The sequence below is a fragment of the Ornithodoros turicata genome, chromosome 8 (assembly GCF_037126465.1).
Source record: "Ornithodoros turicata isolate Travis chromosome 8, ASM3712646v1, whole genome shotgun sequence".
NCBI lineage: Eukaryota > Metazoa > Arthropoda > Arachnida > Ixodida > Argasidae > Ornithodoros > Ornithodoros turicata.
The window spans coordinates 39,068,058-39,083,167 of record NC_088208.1 but is presented as its reverse complement, the minus strand read 5'-3'; the positions used below and the strand labels follow the sequence as shown (position 1 = coordinate 39,083,167).

Sequence of the window (15,110 nt, the reverse complement as noted above, 5' to 3'; positions counted from 1 at the left end):
CAAGTTCTACTGAGCACACTAGGAAAGTACTGGCCCCGTAGCGACTCTTCCGGGTCGAGTTTCAAGATTGTTCGCATGGTATATGGCACGTACAAAAAGCAAACTCCCCTTGGGAGCGTTGTTATCTAGTATGTAAGAAAGAGTCGGTGTCAAGGGGACTGCCTCCATATGTAGTTCTCTTACCTGGTGACAAACACACCGAGCTCCTGCTTCCTTACTTGATGACAATACACGTCGAGCTCCTGGAAAGACATTTCCTAACCTGTCACCGAGCTATATGATGACAACACACACACCGAGCTATAGTGTCATAACATGCTGTTGAAAATGACACAAACATAAAATTGACAAGTGAAAGCAGTCGACAGTCAACTTAATGGTCAATGAATATCGTTGTCAACGTGGATATCATTTGGGCGCATATTGTGGAGGTTTGTGGAAATGTTAGTTACATTGCATGCCTTGAATGTCTGCTTACTCCCTTCAGTCGTGCCTTTTCAATTTCATTTAGTTATCCTGTTTGATGAAAATACACTCTGATCACTGTCACTCTCTAGTCTCCCTTCCAATCCGCATAATTTCTAATCCGTCACTCATCAGCTTGAGTGCGAACATCAAGTTCTAATACGCGTACGAGGATGTTCTGCCCTCAGCAGCGACTCTTCCAAAGTTTCATGATTGTTCGCAAGGTATGGCATGTACAGAAAGTCAAAAACCAATATCCGCTTGTGAGCGTTGTTATCTGGAAAGTAAGATAAAGTTTCAGTCGGTGAAAATATTCATGTTCAATTGCCTCAATTCAGAGGCGGATCCAGGATTTTTCTGAGGGGGCAGGGGGGTCCTTCCTTGGACCCCCTTGCTATTACACCACCAAGGTCAATTGAAACTCTATATAACGACTGAAACTGAGGGGGTCAGGATATCCAGACACCTCTTAAATCCGCCCCTGCATCAATTGCCATTGTTGATTGTGGTAACAATTTAGCACATCTAAATATAACCTATTTACTCTTTGTCTAATCTAAGCGGAAAAGGTTAATTGTTGAAAGGCAGTGTTGGTCGAACATTGCGCTTTGACCCATCCTCCAATAACCGCTATACTTTCCTCGTTCTCCCAATCCCCTCTGCAACGTTACTAAGCTCTGAGAATAAAATAAATAAACAAATAAATAAAAGCTCGAAACCACATAACCTCACTTATACCACGACACAGCGACCCGTCCCGCGATTTTTCACACAATCTCTTTCTTGCCCCGTCTTAAAAACATCAGCTAATCAATAATAATCGGTAATTACTGTAAACGTATTTTTATTCGCGATGTATTAATTTTCGCGAATTTCGCGACCGCTGAAAAATCGCGAAAAATTGTACTCGCGAACCGACAGCTTCATGTTTATACCGCTAACGGAAGCAGCCCTGGAATCGCGAAATTAGATTCTCGCGAATAAAAATACGTTTACAGTTATGTCGCGCAAGTTTCCCTTTCCCTTTTTCGCTCTTTCTTCCCTTTTCCTTCTCGCCCTTTCCCATCGTTATCCCTCGCGAGCACATGGGCTCCACAACGTAACCTGTTGCCATCCGCTGGTGCATGACAGAAGTGCTACTCACCTCACGAAAGCCCAGCGATGGCGGTCAAAGACTCCGCGTCGCACCTCGAGGACCCCGAAGCTCGCAGTGGTGGGGCCGCAGGCGCCACTGAGGAGAAACCCCTTTGGAGATCATTACAGACCCCACAGCGCTCTCTCTTCCCTTTTCCTTTTCTTTCCTTACGGAGATATGCGTGGCATCTTTTAATTGGAATGGCAGCGCAGCCCCCTTCATTGCTCCTGTCAGAAGTTGTAAATGGGGGAGCAAATATCTGTCAGGTACGAAAGGGGGGGCCTTGTATAGGGATATTATAGGGACTTTCGGCATCGCATTTAGATATTGCCAAGTGTTATGTGGTTGCGTCTCAAGGCAGCGCATTGTATGGTCTGTCGTAGATGTCCAAGTGTGTTGATTGGATTGCGTCCTTTTTTATTCTGACTGATACTCGGTTGCAGTTCGGCGCTTTCGACTTTTTTCTCGTTTTCATGTTTTTGATTCGCTAAAATGGCGTAGATACAGGCTAGCTGGTGGACGAACTTCATAATGAGCAATGGGCAGAAGACAGAGAACACAACACGAAGCGCACGAAGAGCGCAAAGAATGTAAAACGTGATGGGTATGCGGCAGCTGAAAAACAAGCAAACGACAACGATGGTCTGCTGCATTCGTTCGAACACCACATTGAAATATAACTATTGACTGGAAGATGACGCGTCTCAGGTTAGCTTGAAGACAAAGCTCAACTTTTCTACCGTCACACGCCGTGTCTTTTCGACCCGTTTAGATCCACCGAGGGAACAGCAGAAGTCATATGTATCATAATCTACATCGTATTAATCGTTTTCACCTTCAATATTCATGTTTAACGTACGAAACGTTTTGCTTAATTCTAGTAAGGCAGAAGTGCAGCACTGCGCGTTGACGTTGAAACAACAAAAAATGAGAAGCAGAAGAAAGAAGCGAGACTGTCCCGCTTGTCCTTAGCTTCTGCGCAAGTTATGAATTCCGACATCACCGAAAGTGCACCAAAAAGATAAATACACCAGCTCGCTTGCCTCTTACTCTGCTAAATAGTAGATTATCTGCTGTTCGCCCACGCCTGGCAGTTTCGCTTTCGCTTTCAGCGCTACTAGCGCCACACCGCTACGTTATACTTGATATTTATGTATTATCTTCTGAAAATACAGTATCAGGTATTTTTCCTACTCACATACGCGCAAATATGTATAAATATGCACATTATAAGCTAAGTATGTGCACAAACTTCTTTTTACGACTCCTATTCCATTGTTGCCATGCTATCGTAAATGTGGCAACATGGCAGCCGTCGCGAGTGTAAATACGAAGGAAATGAAGGATAATATAGACAACTGGGAGGATCCACACAGTCCTTTAGCTCCATTAACTGACAAACAAAGAGAAGGGATCGCTGAACTCATGGCCTATGCTTCGAATAGGCCCCTACCAAGTGGGGTAGGTAGTAATCGGCCTTCCTTTGCCGCTTACGTGCTCGCAGCAATAGCTCGATCGCCGATGTCAGCCTATGTTCTAGCTCGTCCACCGTTTCTAAACGTCTTATACGCGATCTAAGTATGCTATTACATACCACTATCATTCCCCTTTAGTGGTTTATCCGTTTCAGATGCTGACTTTGAAAGACAGCATAAATATAAGTCAGCTGATAGTGTGTTTCGTTTTCACTTGCCGATTTGGTGTCTTACGAGGTACACGATAAGACGTGCGCCGTCTGCAGACTCTAAACGGATCAGGAGATCCGGATCGTCTGACAGTTTTTATTAATCGACGGGATCGTTGGTATCTTGTAGATGGTTTTAAAGGAACCTCCTATCACGCCGGAGCCTGATGGTGACACCGCAAGTGCGCCTACTGGAAGGACAGACATGCCTCAGTGTCTTAAGAAGGTTCTTGACGGAGAAGTTCACATTACAAACTCCCAACAAGTGAGTGAATCCTTACTTTTATTTTTCTTGATATTTTACGGCCGTTTAAAATATTGTTTCTCCCGTACAGTTTCTTAGCTGGTTTTCTCAAGTTGAAGAACAAATGTCGTCAGAAAATGACAAGCATTACACGTAAGCGTGTAGCTTCATGCCTGGAAGTGACATGGTCTGATTCGTGACATCTTGTTTCTTGCAGCAACTACGTGTGCGAAGCGACAGCCTATCACAATCAGTGCTGCGACCTATTGAGAGAAATCAACACGTCAATGGAACAGCTGGAAATGCTTCAAAAAGAGTACTTGTTTGTAGCCAACAAAACAAATGCTCTGCATGAAGCCTGCGAGCAGCTGCTCGCCGATCAGGTACGTTGATCGCCTCATCACTTTGTGACGTCACCAAATGGAGATGGTTACCCACATAACGACTGATTTTCAGTCGAAGCTCATGAACGCTGCCGAGAGCATAGCAGAGAAGCTGAGGTACTTTTCCGAGTTTGATGAACTTTCACAGGTAAGGTTGCTGCTCTGCGTCTTCATTCTAAATACGTATGTACAATTGTATGTGACATTAGCCTTTGCTCTTCTTGCAGAAAATCGGGTCATTAGATATTAACGTCCTAAGCGAAGGATTTGTCCCCATCCTGACGAGGCTCGATGAATGCATCGGATACCTGGAAGCAAATGTAAAACTCGGTATCCAATTGATTAATTTGACTTGTATGTTTACTCACGATTTCCTTTGGTAGCCTCAGTACAAAGAAGCAGCGGTGTACCTGGCAAGGTTTTGCCACCTGCAGTGGCAGGCATTAGGAATGATCCGCTCTTACGTTACCAGCACGCTACAACACACCACGCAACAAGTGCTGTCGAGGTGTGACGCCCTGTCTTCCAGCGAGAACGCGTTTGCGCTCCTGTACGGAAAGTTTCGGACGCACGCACCAAGGATACATTCCCTGATGGCTCAAATCGAAGACAGGGTCGAGAAGAGGTCACAGTAAGTGTTTGTGCTTTTTTTTTTTTTACCTCTTAGTGATGTTTTGTATGTTAGCTATAAATGAAACAAGGAAGCAAGTGACGGACAAATCTAATTAACATCACTCCATGATTAGCAAGCCTGAACGATGGGCAAGACACGTAAACAATGCAATACGAAGGCTCGGAACACGGAACCCACCGCTCAGGCTTGCCTATCGTGGAGTTTATCCACCAGCTAGCCTGCATATAATACGCCATTCTATCTAATCAACATCAGCACTTAAAATGCTGAGCATAAAGAAAAGAGACGAGCTAGAATCTCATTTCATCATTCGTTTGCCTGCTGTGGTACCGTGTGCCGACAGCTCAGCCCACGTTAAAGAACCCGCAGATGGACAGAAAATAGTCCCCGGACTGACCACCAGAGCGTGGCTCATTGATCGTAGCCCTTTCACGCCATTTAATTACTATCATTGTTTTAATTATTATTATTGTATTCTATTATTTAATTATTTCATAGCCATTTTAATTATTACAATTGATTAATTAATTATTTAAGTGATGAATTGATTAATTAATTATTTAATTAATTGATTAATTATTACAATTGATATGAAAGACACATCCCATAGGTTCATGGACTGCTGTCCTCTAATTTGTGCAGATACCAGGAACTGCTGGACAGTTGCCACCAGTGTTACTTCAGCCAGCGGGAGACACTTCTGGGTCCCAGCGTTTCCACGGCGATAGACGACCTGGCCAAGACGCACCAGCGCGACCACTGCGCCCTCGTGCGGAGCGGTTGCGCATTCCTCATCCACCTCTGCGAGGACGAGCACCAACTGTACATGCAGTTCTTCGCAAAGGTTACGGCACAGCTGGAGTGGGTTAACTTTTTTGCTTGCGTCACGTCCACGGAGCGACATTCAGCACGGGGGTTCTGTCTTGCAGCGATTTTCTGGGACGGCTCTGCGGTCGACTCTACGATGTCTTTAGGCCAATCATCATCCACATCAACCACTTGGAGACACTGGCAGAATTGTGCAGCATACTGAAGGTGATTGCAAGCGCCGAACATGATAGACCCGCTTTCTTTTTTTGTGTTGTAAGGCATTCCTGTTGTCCGCATTGCAGGTGGAGATGATGGAGCAGCACATTGTTGCCAGTCGTGAGTAACCAGTTTTGGCTTGCACCAGAGGACAAGGAGCTTGCACGCTACAAAGTTAAACAACGATGTTGATTCTGACTAAGGTATTGTGTCAGTTATGGTTCCATTTTTTTTGCAGCCGCTCAGTTGAAAGCATTCGGAAAAGTTGCTCAGCAGATGTTGGAAGATGTACAAGAAAGGCTCGTGTACAGGACGTTGGTGTACATCCGAACCGATATCTTGGGTTACAATCCCGCTCCTGGAGACTTAGCCTATCCAGAGAAGCTAGAGATGATGGAAGTAGGTGTCTCTGCTTGTACAGTGTCACAATAATGAAATAAGCCAACAAAAGAGCAAGAATACACAGAATGTGCAAACTTCTGCTCCGGTGCCCTCTTCCATACTTTTTGGTCGAGTGTAAACCCGCCACTTTACATTGGTTGCTGTAGAAAAGTGAGCAATGCAGGGGTGGCACCCCATCGGGTTTTGGGTGGCTCCCTTTGGCAAACGGACATTTCAGAGCACTCAAGGCTTGGGTGCAAGTAGTTTTGCAATGCATGATGGAAGTTGTAAATTCTGACACTGGTGAGCAAAAGTAGCACTAGATTAGATATTGCATCACTAAATAAGATTAAAGCACAAAGTACACATTTGTCATTTTTGCTTTCAGTAGCATTCAAACTGCTTTATGGAATTTCTCCTTTCTGCACCCACCAAGTTTGCAGATTTTCTTTGTTATCCCCAATTCCTCTCAATTTCCAGAAGAATTAGAAGAATTCCAGAAGAATCCATTAGAAGAATTTCTCAATTCTTCTAATTTGATTACAACTTTATTTGATGATGACGTAATACCCAAGTACCCACAATTTCTCCAAACTGTCTCAATCTAACTGTCCTAGTCTCGTTAGTCCTCCTAACATTCCTATTCTTCCCAGTCCCCTTAGTTTCCTCATTGTCTCCAAGTTTCCTAGTCCCCCTACTAGCATGAGAAACTGCACTATTTCCATGAATCTAATTTCCCTATTTTTCGGACACACTTAGTATTCACAATCGTAATTTTCTCAATTTTGCCAATTTCTCCCCATTCCCAAAGCTTCCCTAATGTCCCTTATTTCCTTAGCTCTGCCAACGACCCTCATTTCCCTCAATTCCCTAAGAGCTCTTAGATACAAAACATGCTGTCAGTATTTGGCGAGATTCTTTCAACACAGATGGCATAAAATACATTTACGTACCGTGCTACACAGATGCATGTTTATTTACTGCTTGCAATTGTCCCCAGGGGGCGCTAACTCGCGCGTCACTTTTGCACACAGAGTATTGCAGAGAGCCTTGCGGCTCAAAACAGCCTCAGCCGTTCCAGTTCCAGGGCATCTCTCGTCTCCATTGGGTCCTCAGGCTCCATTCCAATTAACAGCGCTCTGACCACAACCGACACCCACACGGAGCCGGCCGTCCTACAAGTATCATCTTCGCAGAACGTTGCCGAAGCCGGAGGTCCTGTCCAGACAACGGTGCATCAGTATGAAACTAAAAGCAAAGGATGTACGTGCCCCTTGTGCCTAATGACTAGGGCCTGACTTTTTTGGGTTTTATTTTTGGCCAAATTCGGGGGGTAAGTATCGGGTGATATTTTTCATTCGAAAATTCGGGTGTACTCGGGTTAAATCCCGTTACGGCATATTCTGTCGTCAGGAATTCGGGTGCATTCGGGTGTTTTTTTTTTTTTGTTTAATACACTTTTTTGTTTGTTTGTTTTTGTTTGTTTTGTTTTGTTGTTTTGTTTTGTTGTCTTAACATGGAACTAATGTTTAGCAATGTTATCAAACTTTATTTTAATGCACGCTTATGAGTGTGCCACGCGACCCGGATGTTTTCGGGTAGATTCGGGTTAAACCCGAATTTTACAGATTTCGTTTGGGGGGGGGGGGGTAAATATCGGGCGGATACAGGTTTAACCCTAAAAAGTCAGGCCCTACTAATAATGCCGTCCACTGTTACAGCTCCTAGCTTTCCAAATTTCCATGGCCACAATTGGCCATATTTCATGGAATCTGTTGTTTCCCTCGGGATCACCAGTTTTTTGTGGAGTATACGATATCTTACATAATTATGTAAGGATTTCGTTTGATCCGCAACATTTTCGAAAGTTTAACATGATCAGTCGCGACTGCAGTGCCTGACGCCACTGATAATGCTGGCACAGCTGAATGTGTTGTGCTGAATGCTGCACTTTTCTTTTTTTGCTTGTTTATTCTTGCCCACAGATTTGAAAATCCCACTTCGCGGAAAAGTCAATAGTATTCCACCGCAGAAAGCTAGGGGCTTTACCCACAGTATATGAGGAGGATACAAGATTTCTGAAATTGCGGTAACCATAAATTCCTGCCATGTCCCATCGTGTAGTTTTGACACAAGTAAGCAATGTACATCACAAATATTAGATATCAGTATTTATATTTCCGTATATATACTGTTTGTATTTAATACTTACCTCGAATTTTGACTAAACACTGATCTAACCAACTTTTGTTTATGAATTACCTGAGTAATATGTTTAAAAATTGTAGTTTTCAAAATTCAGTGTAACCAGTCGCTTGAGTGCATTTATCCCATTCTGTGTGTAAACTATTTTGCTCAAATACAAGGTAACCTATTCGTCAGTTGTAGAAGCACATTGTGTCTTATACACGAATAAATATGGTGAATGCTGAGTAGTGATAATATGGACAACATGGACAGACAACAGTGCAAAATAAGTTTCAACGCAGTTCTCAAGAACAGCCTTTTCCATCTCTTTATCTCCTCCAGTTATTGTACCTCTATCTTACACTATCCTTGCAGATTCTCCAGCCGATCTGCATGGGATGTGGTACCCGACGGTGCGCAGGACGTTGGTGTGCCTATCCAAATTGTATCGCTGTCTGGATGTAAGTTTTCAAGCTACCTTTGTTTGCTGACAGACATATATACACCACTTAGACTGCTACAGTCAGTGATTCGTGGCCTTAGACTGAACAGTCTGTACATGTAGTACTGCACTCCCTTTTTAACAGACCCCTTGTGGTGGTACAGGTTTTGGTGCAAAGGTATGTTGGCTGTAACACTTTCTCGGGGGCTGGTATTGTGCACAACAAAGCTTGAGGTTGTACACGCACAAATTTCTATCTTCTAACCAGGCTTTTTGTCTACTACTTGTCTACTACGTTGCATGCATAGTGGCATCTACTCTTCCATACTCTTGCATCCACAACTCAGATTTCCACCAGTAAACACATTACAGTTTGAAGCCTTTATTGTCATCTTGAGAGCCCCTAGCTTTCCGCAGTTCTGCAAAATTTTGTGGAAACAGCCATGTCTCTCAAAAGCTGCTTTTCCTCAGAATCGTGTTTTTTTTAAATTTTGTTTGTTTGTTTCCTCTTACCCACAGAACCCTGCAGGTTTGTAAATACCACTTCGCGGAAATGTTAATTTCCCAATACCGAAAGCTAGGGGCTTTAATAATCTTGCATATAGTATCGAATATTGTGCAGATGTTGTTGCTGAGGTTTCTGAAATTTTCTCGTCATATCCTGCTTCTTTTCCAGAAAACAATCTTCCAAGGTCTTAGTCAAGAAGTGTTAGCAATGTGTATCGAATCTCTCGATGTGGCAGGAAAGGCAATTGAGAAAAAGAAGGTAGTCTCAACACTTCCTACCGTATCTTTTACAAAGTCTGTGCTGTAAAGGCCCGTTTTGCAGACATCCCTGGATGGAGAACTGTTCCAAATCAAGCACCTCCTGATTCTACGTGAACAAATTGCGCCCTTCCAAATCGACTTTGCAATCAAGGAGACCTCCCTAGACTTTACAAGGATAAGAGGTATGTCTAGCTGGGCATATCTTTGTAAATGCATTTTTATTATTGTTTTTAGAAAATTTTGCAGATGTCAGAATGCTGTTACTTAGGGCTGAAATAGGTTATCAAGTATTTTCTTCCGAGCAATTGAACATAGGCAATAAGCTTGTACTCTGTATGTTGTAATTAGTGATGTCATGAAACAGTTGAGGTTGAAATTGGAAAAAGTTGGCAAAGTTTGAACTTTTATTCAGAAAATTCAAAAACGTTCACTGATAATTCCACCTTACTACACATGAAGTTGTATCATATTCCTAGATGAGGAAGCTGCTGCCATGTATTGTAGTATGTTTGGGTTATGATGCTGTAAGTCTTGCTGCATGTTATATATTTTTTTAACTTGTGCTGTGTGTTAGTTTGCTAGAGAAATAGACACCTTGGAAAGCTCCCATTATGGGTATACCACACATCCCAGGTTCTGTTCCGATATCAAATGCGTGCTTTTCAATTTATCAAAAATGTATCAAGAACAGTACTTCTAAATTTTTGTCAGAATGGTCAAGTCCGCAGACTTTTTGTGAACCTCAGCGAATCTGACTAACAGTTTGAAACTTTCTGGAGCTGCACAAAGCACATAATCAGTTGCGATTATTTGCCAGTCATTCTAAAGGAATTGTCCGTTTCTCTTACAGAGGCCGCTCTCAGTTTGTACCACAAGAAGTCCAAACTATTTTCTATAGGAACAAACAACGCATTATGGGAATTTGTTTTTGAGGTGAACCCATTAAGTTCATTCTTGGTCTCTGCGATTCTCTTACATCGAACCAGGGAGCTGTAAACGCTATATATACATGAGTTTCTTTACGTCTCACACAAGCTGGTATTTCGTTCCTACGAACTAGGGGACGTTACAAATTAAGGAAAACCTCATCGACTCCAAGAAAGCTGTGGACAATCAGCTGAAAACCCTGTGTGAAGAATTCATTGCAAACACAGCACAGATGCTTATTGGGCCTTTACAGCCATTCCTAGACAAGGTAAACATCCAGTTTCTTTTTTTTTTTTTTTTTTTTTTTTTTTTTTTTTTTTTTTTTTTGTTACCGTGTAAAGCAGGTACTTAGACCTGTAGAATTGTTGTTTCGGAGCTTTGTTGGGGCAGTGCACATAACTGGAATGTACTTGGGGCCTGAAGTTTTCGGGTTTAACCCGATTCTTCCCCGCATTTGCACCCCGAATTCAAGGTTGCCCCCTTGGGGCAAAACCCGATTTTTACCCGGCAAATTGCCCTCACCGAGATGTCCGTAGGAAGAATCACTAACTAGTTTGACAGCAAATTCAGTTTACATCACCTTTTCTACCAAACCGGTACAGTTACTACCGAACCGCCGAGCCCGATTTCTCCCCGAATTTAGCGTAATGGAAGTTTTTCCACCCGAATTCGCATGAATTTAGAGCACATGTAATATTTACCCGATTTTTACCCCCTAATATAGAGAAGAAAAAAATATATATTTCCCCGACCACTTCAGGCTCTAAATATACTGGATTGCACTGAAATACACACGTGCAATTTCAGGCAAACGTGATCCTTCAAGTTCAACACGACGAGCCTACACGTGGGGTCATTTTGCGCAACCAGCCCTTTGCTTCAGTGGACGCCGTGGCAACCGTTGTTAGCAGCAGCAATCGCCACCTCAAAGCAAGTCTGTGCACACTTCAGAGGAGCATGTCCTTGTATCTCGCAAACAGGGACACGGAACAGATACTTTTCAAGCCGGTCAAGGTACGTTTGACTTTTGACAGTGGGAAGTATATCGAGCGGCTCTTTTAACTGCTAGATTGTTACGCTGGTGTTTTCAGACCAAGGTCCTTGCAGCGTATGAGAGTCTAAACCAAATAGTCAAGTCCACCTTTCTGGAAGAAGATCAGCTCATCATTGCTTGCCCGTCCGTGGAACAAGTAACCAATTTCTAACAAATTCTGTCTGTACAGTTAAAACCTTAGGAGTCAAAACCCATCATTGGAATTCAACCCCAAAAAACCCTGAATCAGACTGTTCCTCAGCACAGTGCCGAGGAACAGCCCAGTGCAGTCCACGGGGTTACAAGAGGTCATGGCTACAGCCCCTGGTTTTCTGCTGCGGCAAATTCCAGATTATGCGGTACCGAATTGTAAAATTTCGCGATTTTCCGCGACAAGGTGTCAATGGCTGCTTGGAACGGGACACACTTCATTTTCCTGGATAATGTCACCATAAATAAATAATGTGGGAACAAAAATATTTTATAAAATTACAGATTCAGAGCACTGTTGTGGCTCAGCATTATATACACGATATCTTGTGATGCGGTCTGTTTCGCCTGGAATCATTTTATGCCCGCTGAAAGATCTTTCAGCATCTACAGAGTACATCAAATCAAAATCCCCCCGTCCCACCGCTAAACTGCACACGGGAGGGACACCACCCCTTCCTCAAGCAAAGTATGCACAATAAACTTGGGCTAAGCTAAACTAGAATCTGTCAGTGTTGGTCCTGCCCTGCATCATGGGCAGTTTCGTAAAGCAGGCTTCACCTCGTGCAGGGAAGCATCAGGTGAAGCCCGCTTTCGGGAGGTGTTGTTCATATTCGGCAATAGTCGAATGGTATTCCGAAACCCGAATATTGGGTATTCGATTCGCGAATCGAACATTTCGAGTGATTAATTTTCGATTCGAATTCGAGAACTCGAATATCCACACACCCGTAAAAATAAGGGATTCCGTGAAATTCCGTGCCAAACGAAGCATTCCCCACGATGAATTCCGGATCCCGCGAAATTTCGCGGATTCGCGGGAAACCCGGGGCGTTAGTCATGACCGCCATTTTGTGGCATAGCCAGAGAATTGTAAAGACAAACAGTGATTTAGTACAATTGCCTAAGTTTGGTAAGATGTCACATGTATCCCACTTTGTTTTCCAGGTTAATGTCATGCTGACGTCCTTCCAGACCAAGTGACCAACTCCCAACACTTCCACGTGGGCATTTTCTAAAAAGGCCGCGAGACGGACAGAGTTGAAAAGTATATTTATAGTCGGGTGTAAATATGTAAATAGCAGTGCTCTACGGTTGGCTGGTCTAATTTATTTCTACGCAGAGCTCTTGGTCCTATATTTTCTGGGCATAATAATAAAAGTTATGGATGCTGTAATTTCTCCAGGTTACCTGTATCATATTCTCGGGTGGTGTACTTCGTGAGATACAAATCCACTGAACCATTTGCTGTGAAACCCTAACCATTTCTAACTTATCTGTCATAAATTGGGGGGCGAAGTCTGACCACCTTGACCGGAGTACCTCAAATCATCGAGAACAGTGACATCTCTTGTGTGGTAGCAGTAAACCATTGGGATCAATGACATAAATTTACTTTCACTCAAAGTTAGAATCCAAACAACAATGACCACATGCTAAAACATTATTGATTTACTTCAATGTCAACACAAAAATTACACTGGAAAACCAACCCTACTATCAATGTACATCCTGCTTTGGGCAACTATCAAGCTTCTGCTGAACTCTCCTGCTTTGGTTTGAGAAATTGCACTTGCATGTGTGGTGTCCCCTCCCATAACACGTTTCCTTCCAGGTCTATGGCAAAGTTGTAACTGACGGGGTTCTCCACCGCAAACTCAATGGCGTCCTGTAGCTTTTCCAGGGTGACGTAGGTGGCGCTCTGTTCCTGCAGGGAGACCAATCAGTAAACATCGAAGTCCAGCTAAGTTATACACAATGCTAACCTTCTCTCGCCTGACGATCTCTTCGATCTGTTTCTTCCTTTCTTCCATTTCTCTCTTCGCGTCTGCTTCGATTTTGAGAAGCTCCTCAACTCTCTCCTCCATTAATTTCTTTCTCCATTCCGCTCTTTTAAAAAGAAGGAAGAAAGACAGCTACGTAAAGACCTCAGGTTCCGTTTGATCTCTTACCTCAGCTTTGCGACCCGCTGATTCTCTTTCTCGTTTTCCTCCAATAGCCGTTCCTGCTCCTTCACTTCTTCAATGGATATAGCGGAGTACTTGTCTGCTGCCTCAATACTTTTCTTATGCTCACCTACGAAGTAGTTACTGTAAAATAGACGGCATCAATTACTCGCTCGTCTGCGAGCCTGTGCAGGAACTCTTACATGATTGATTTTATCTCCGTCTTGTACATCCTGTATAGATGATCGAGTTGTTGGGTTTCCTCGGGATCTCGCGGTTTGCGCTCAATGATGTTGAACAACTTGCTCGGAGCTATGGGCATCCACCGGGGCTTCCTCCTTCTGGACACTTTCCAGCGTTGTTGTTGAAGACCACCGGCTATTTGAGGTACCGGTCGAAGTACATAACCATACGTCGCATCGGCGACAGACAAACGGCTTAATTTCATAACTAATGAGCCCAACATCGTGTAAAATGCGTGAGATGTTGATTTCAAAACATCAACTTGCACCGCTTACACGGCTTACACTACACACGTAGCGACAGGCGTGATCGCTCACGTGTGATTTCAATAATAACCAGTTCGTGACAGCAACCAACTAACGATAAAAAAATGAATAAAATTTCTGTTACTAATACTTTCATGTTGTGAAAGCTGCATTTAGTTACAATTTTTGAACGTTCCTAATCGTTACAACATTGCTACGACGTCCAGAAAATCGGCTCTTTGGCAGCGCCATCTGGAATGGTTTGAAAACTTCTTGTTTCGGTTTCGGGGCTACTGCTGAATCAAAAAGCGCGCCAGTGGGTGCTTGCATGGCGATTGATACCAAATGGCAATAAATAATGACAACAAATGTAAAAAAGTAATGTGCTCTTGATGCTAAGGTGTATTGCACGAAATATGCTGCAAAGTATGCACAAAACAACTAGAAAATAACTCAGAAATGAACAGGGTTTTCCAGTAAAAAATTATTTTAAAAAATATTACAAATTCACAGCGCTGTACAAGGTACCAGCGGTAGTGCACACGTTGAAAATTTCGAAAATAATATTTAGGATTTCTCGAAAATCATGGATTTTGTTTCCGTATATTAAAATATAGTAAAAATCGCTGTTCTCTATGCAGTGTGGCGTAGCCTATTCCGTCATTTTTTAAGCTGGCGCGGTGTTACTGTCACTTTCAAATGAACCCTGGAAGCTATATTTACTACCCTTGTTCAGACACTTAGGTCTGGTTCGGGATTTGTTTAAACGTAATTAGCAGCCTCGCTGTGCAATATCAAAAGCTGCAACAAGTTGGTCTCTACTTTATTTTGTTTTATTTTATTTTTACTTTCGCTGCTGCCGTTTTTCGCGCCTTCTCTATCACCTTCGTGGCCGTCCGACCTTTCATATTTTTCGACACATACGCATCAAGTAGCCGTCCAACTAGTAAGCAAAACCAACGGACCTCAAAGGCCCCCACATTTCACCGCCTGTTCCGTTATATCCACAAAACAAAACGTAGTACATATTCGACAAGACGACCACCCCAACCATTTAAGACGAGGAAACTTTTAATTGGTGAAAAATGGCCCGTCTCTCGTGCAAGTGGTGCTTATCAAGCACTGTGTCACGACGGAAAAGTTCGTGCATTCACATA

The 15,110-nt window shown here is 43.1% G+C and overlaps 2 protein-coding genes across 3 annotated transcripts; one reads left to right on the top strand and one right to left on the bottom strand.

The window, feature by feature from the left end:
• The first annotated feature begins 2,896 nt into the window (after positions 1–2,896).
• Positions 2,897–12,699, top strand: LOC135367292 (conserved oligomeric Golgi complex subunit 3-like). Of its 2 annotated transcripts, XM_064600491.1 has the most exons (21): positions 2,897–3,061; positions 3,415–3,549; positions 3,620–3,681; positions 3,746–3,911; positions 3,985–4,059; positions 4,139–4,231; positions 4,295–4,542; positions 5,188–5,406; positions 5,475–5,580; positions 5,658–5,691; positions 5,810–5,970; positions 6,987–7,215; positions 8,515–8,600; positions 8,727–8,759; positions 9,258–9,347; positions 9,411–9,531; positions 10,200–10,282; positions 10,410–10,544; positions 11,084–11,290; positions 11,368–11,466; positions 12,468–12,699. In XM_064600491.1, exons 1-21 carry the CDS (start codon positions 2,906–2,908, stop codon positions 12,501–12,503), a joined length of 2,574 nt encoding a protein of 857 aa, XP_064456561.1. In that variant the 5' UTR covers positions 2,897–2,905; the 3' UTR covers positions 12,504–12,699. The 2 variants fall into 2 exon arrangements, with proteins under 2 accessions (XP_064456561.1, XP_064456562.1); XM_064600492.1 differs by lacking the exon at positions 8,727–8,759.
• A 257-nt stretch (positions 12,700–12,956) lies between these two features.
• LOC135367295 (small ribosomal subunit protein mS26-like) lies at positions 12,957–14,005 on the bottom strand. Its single transcript, XM_064600498.1, has 4 exons — positions 13,669–14,005; positions 13,472–13,609; positions 13,286–13,409; positions 12,957–13,227 (listed from the first exon to the last, which is right to left on the bottom strand). The coding sequence occupies exons 1-4, from the start codon at positions 13,929–13,931 to the stop codon at positions 13,048–13,050; spliced, it is 705 nt and encodes a 234-aa protein (XP_064456568.1). The 5' UTR covers positions 13,932–14,005; the 3' UTR covers positions 12,957–13,047.
• Positions 14,006–15,110: the final 1,105 nt, after the last annotated feature.

Bases quoted from the DNA above. Each gene is read 5' to 3' on its own strand.
- LOC135367295 (XM_064600498.1), bottom strand. From the start codon at position 13,931: ATGTTGGGCTCATTAGTTATGAAATTAAGCCGTTTGTCTGTCGCCGAT. The intron at 13,610-13,668 runs GTAAGAGTTCCT...TCTATTTTACAG, and splicing joins ACGGAGATAAAATCAATCAT to TAACTACTTCGTAGGTGAGC. The intron at 13,228-13,285 runs GTTAGCATTGTG...GTCTCCCTGCAG, and splicing joins AGATCGTCAGGCGAGAGAAG to GAACAGAGCGCCACCTACGT.
- LOC135367292 (XM_064600491.1), top strand. From the start codon at position 2,906: ATGGCAGCCGTCGCGAGTGTAAATACGAAGGAAATGAAGGATAATATA. The intron at 4,060-4,138 runs GTAAGGTTGCTG...CTCTTCTTGCAG, and splicing joins AGTTTGATGAACTTTCACAG to AAAATCGGGTCATTAGATAT. The intron at 5,692-5,809 runs GTGAGTAACCAG...TTTTTTTTGCAG, and splicing joins GCAGCACATTGTTGCCAGTC to CCGCTCAGTTGAAAGCATTC.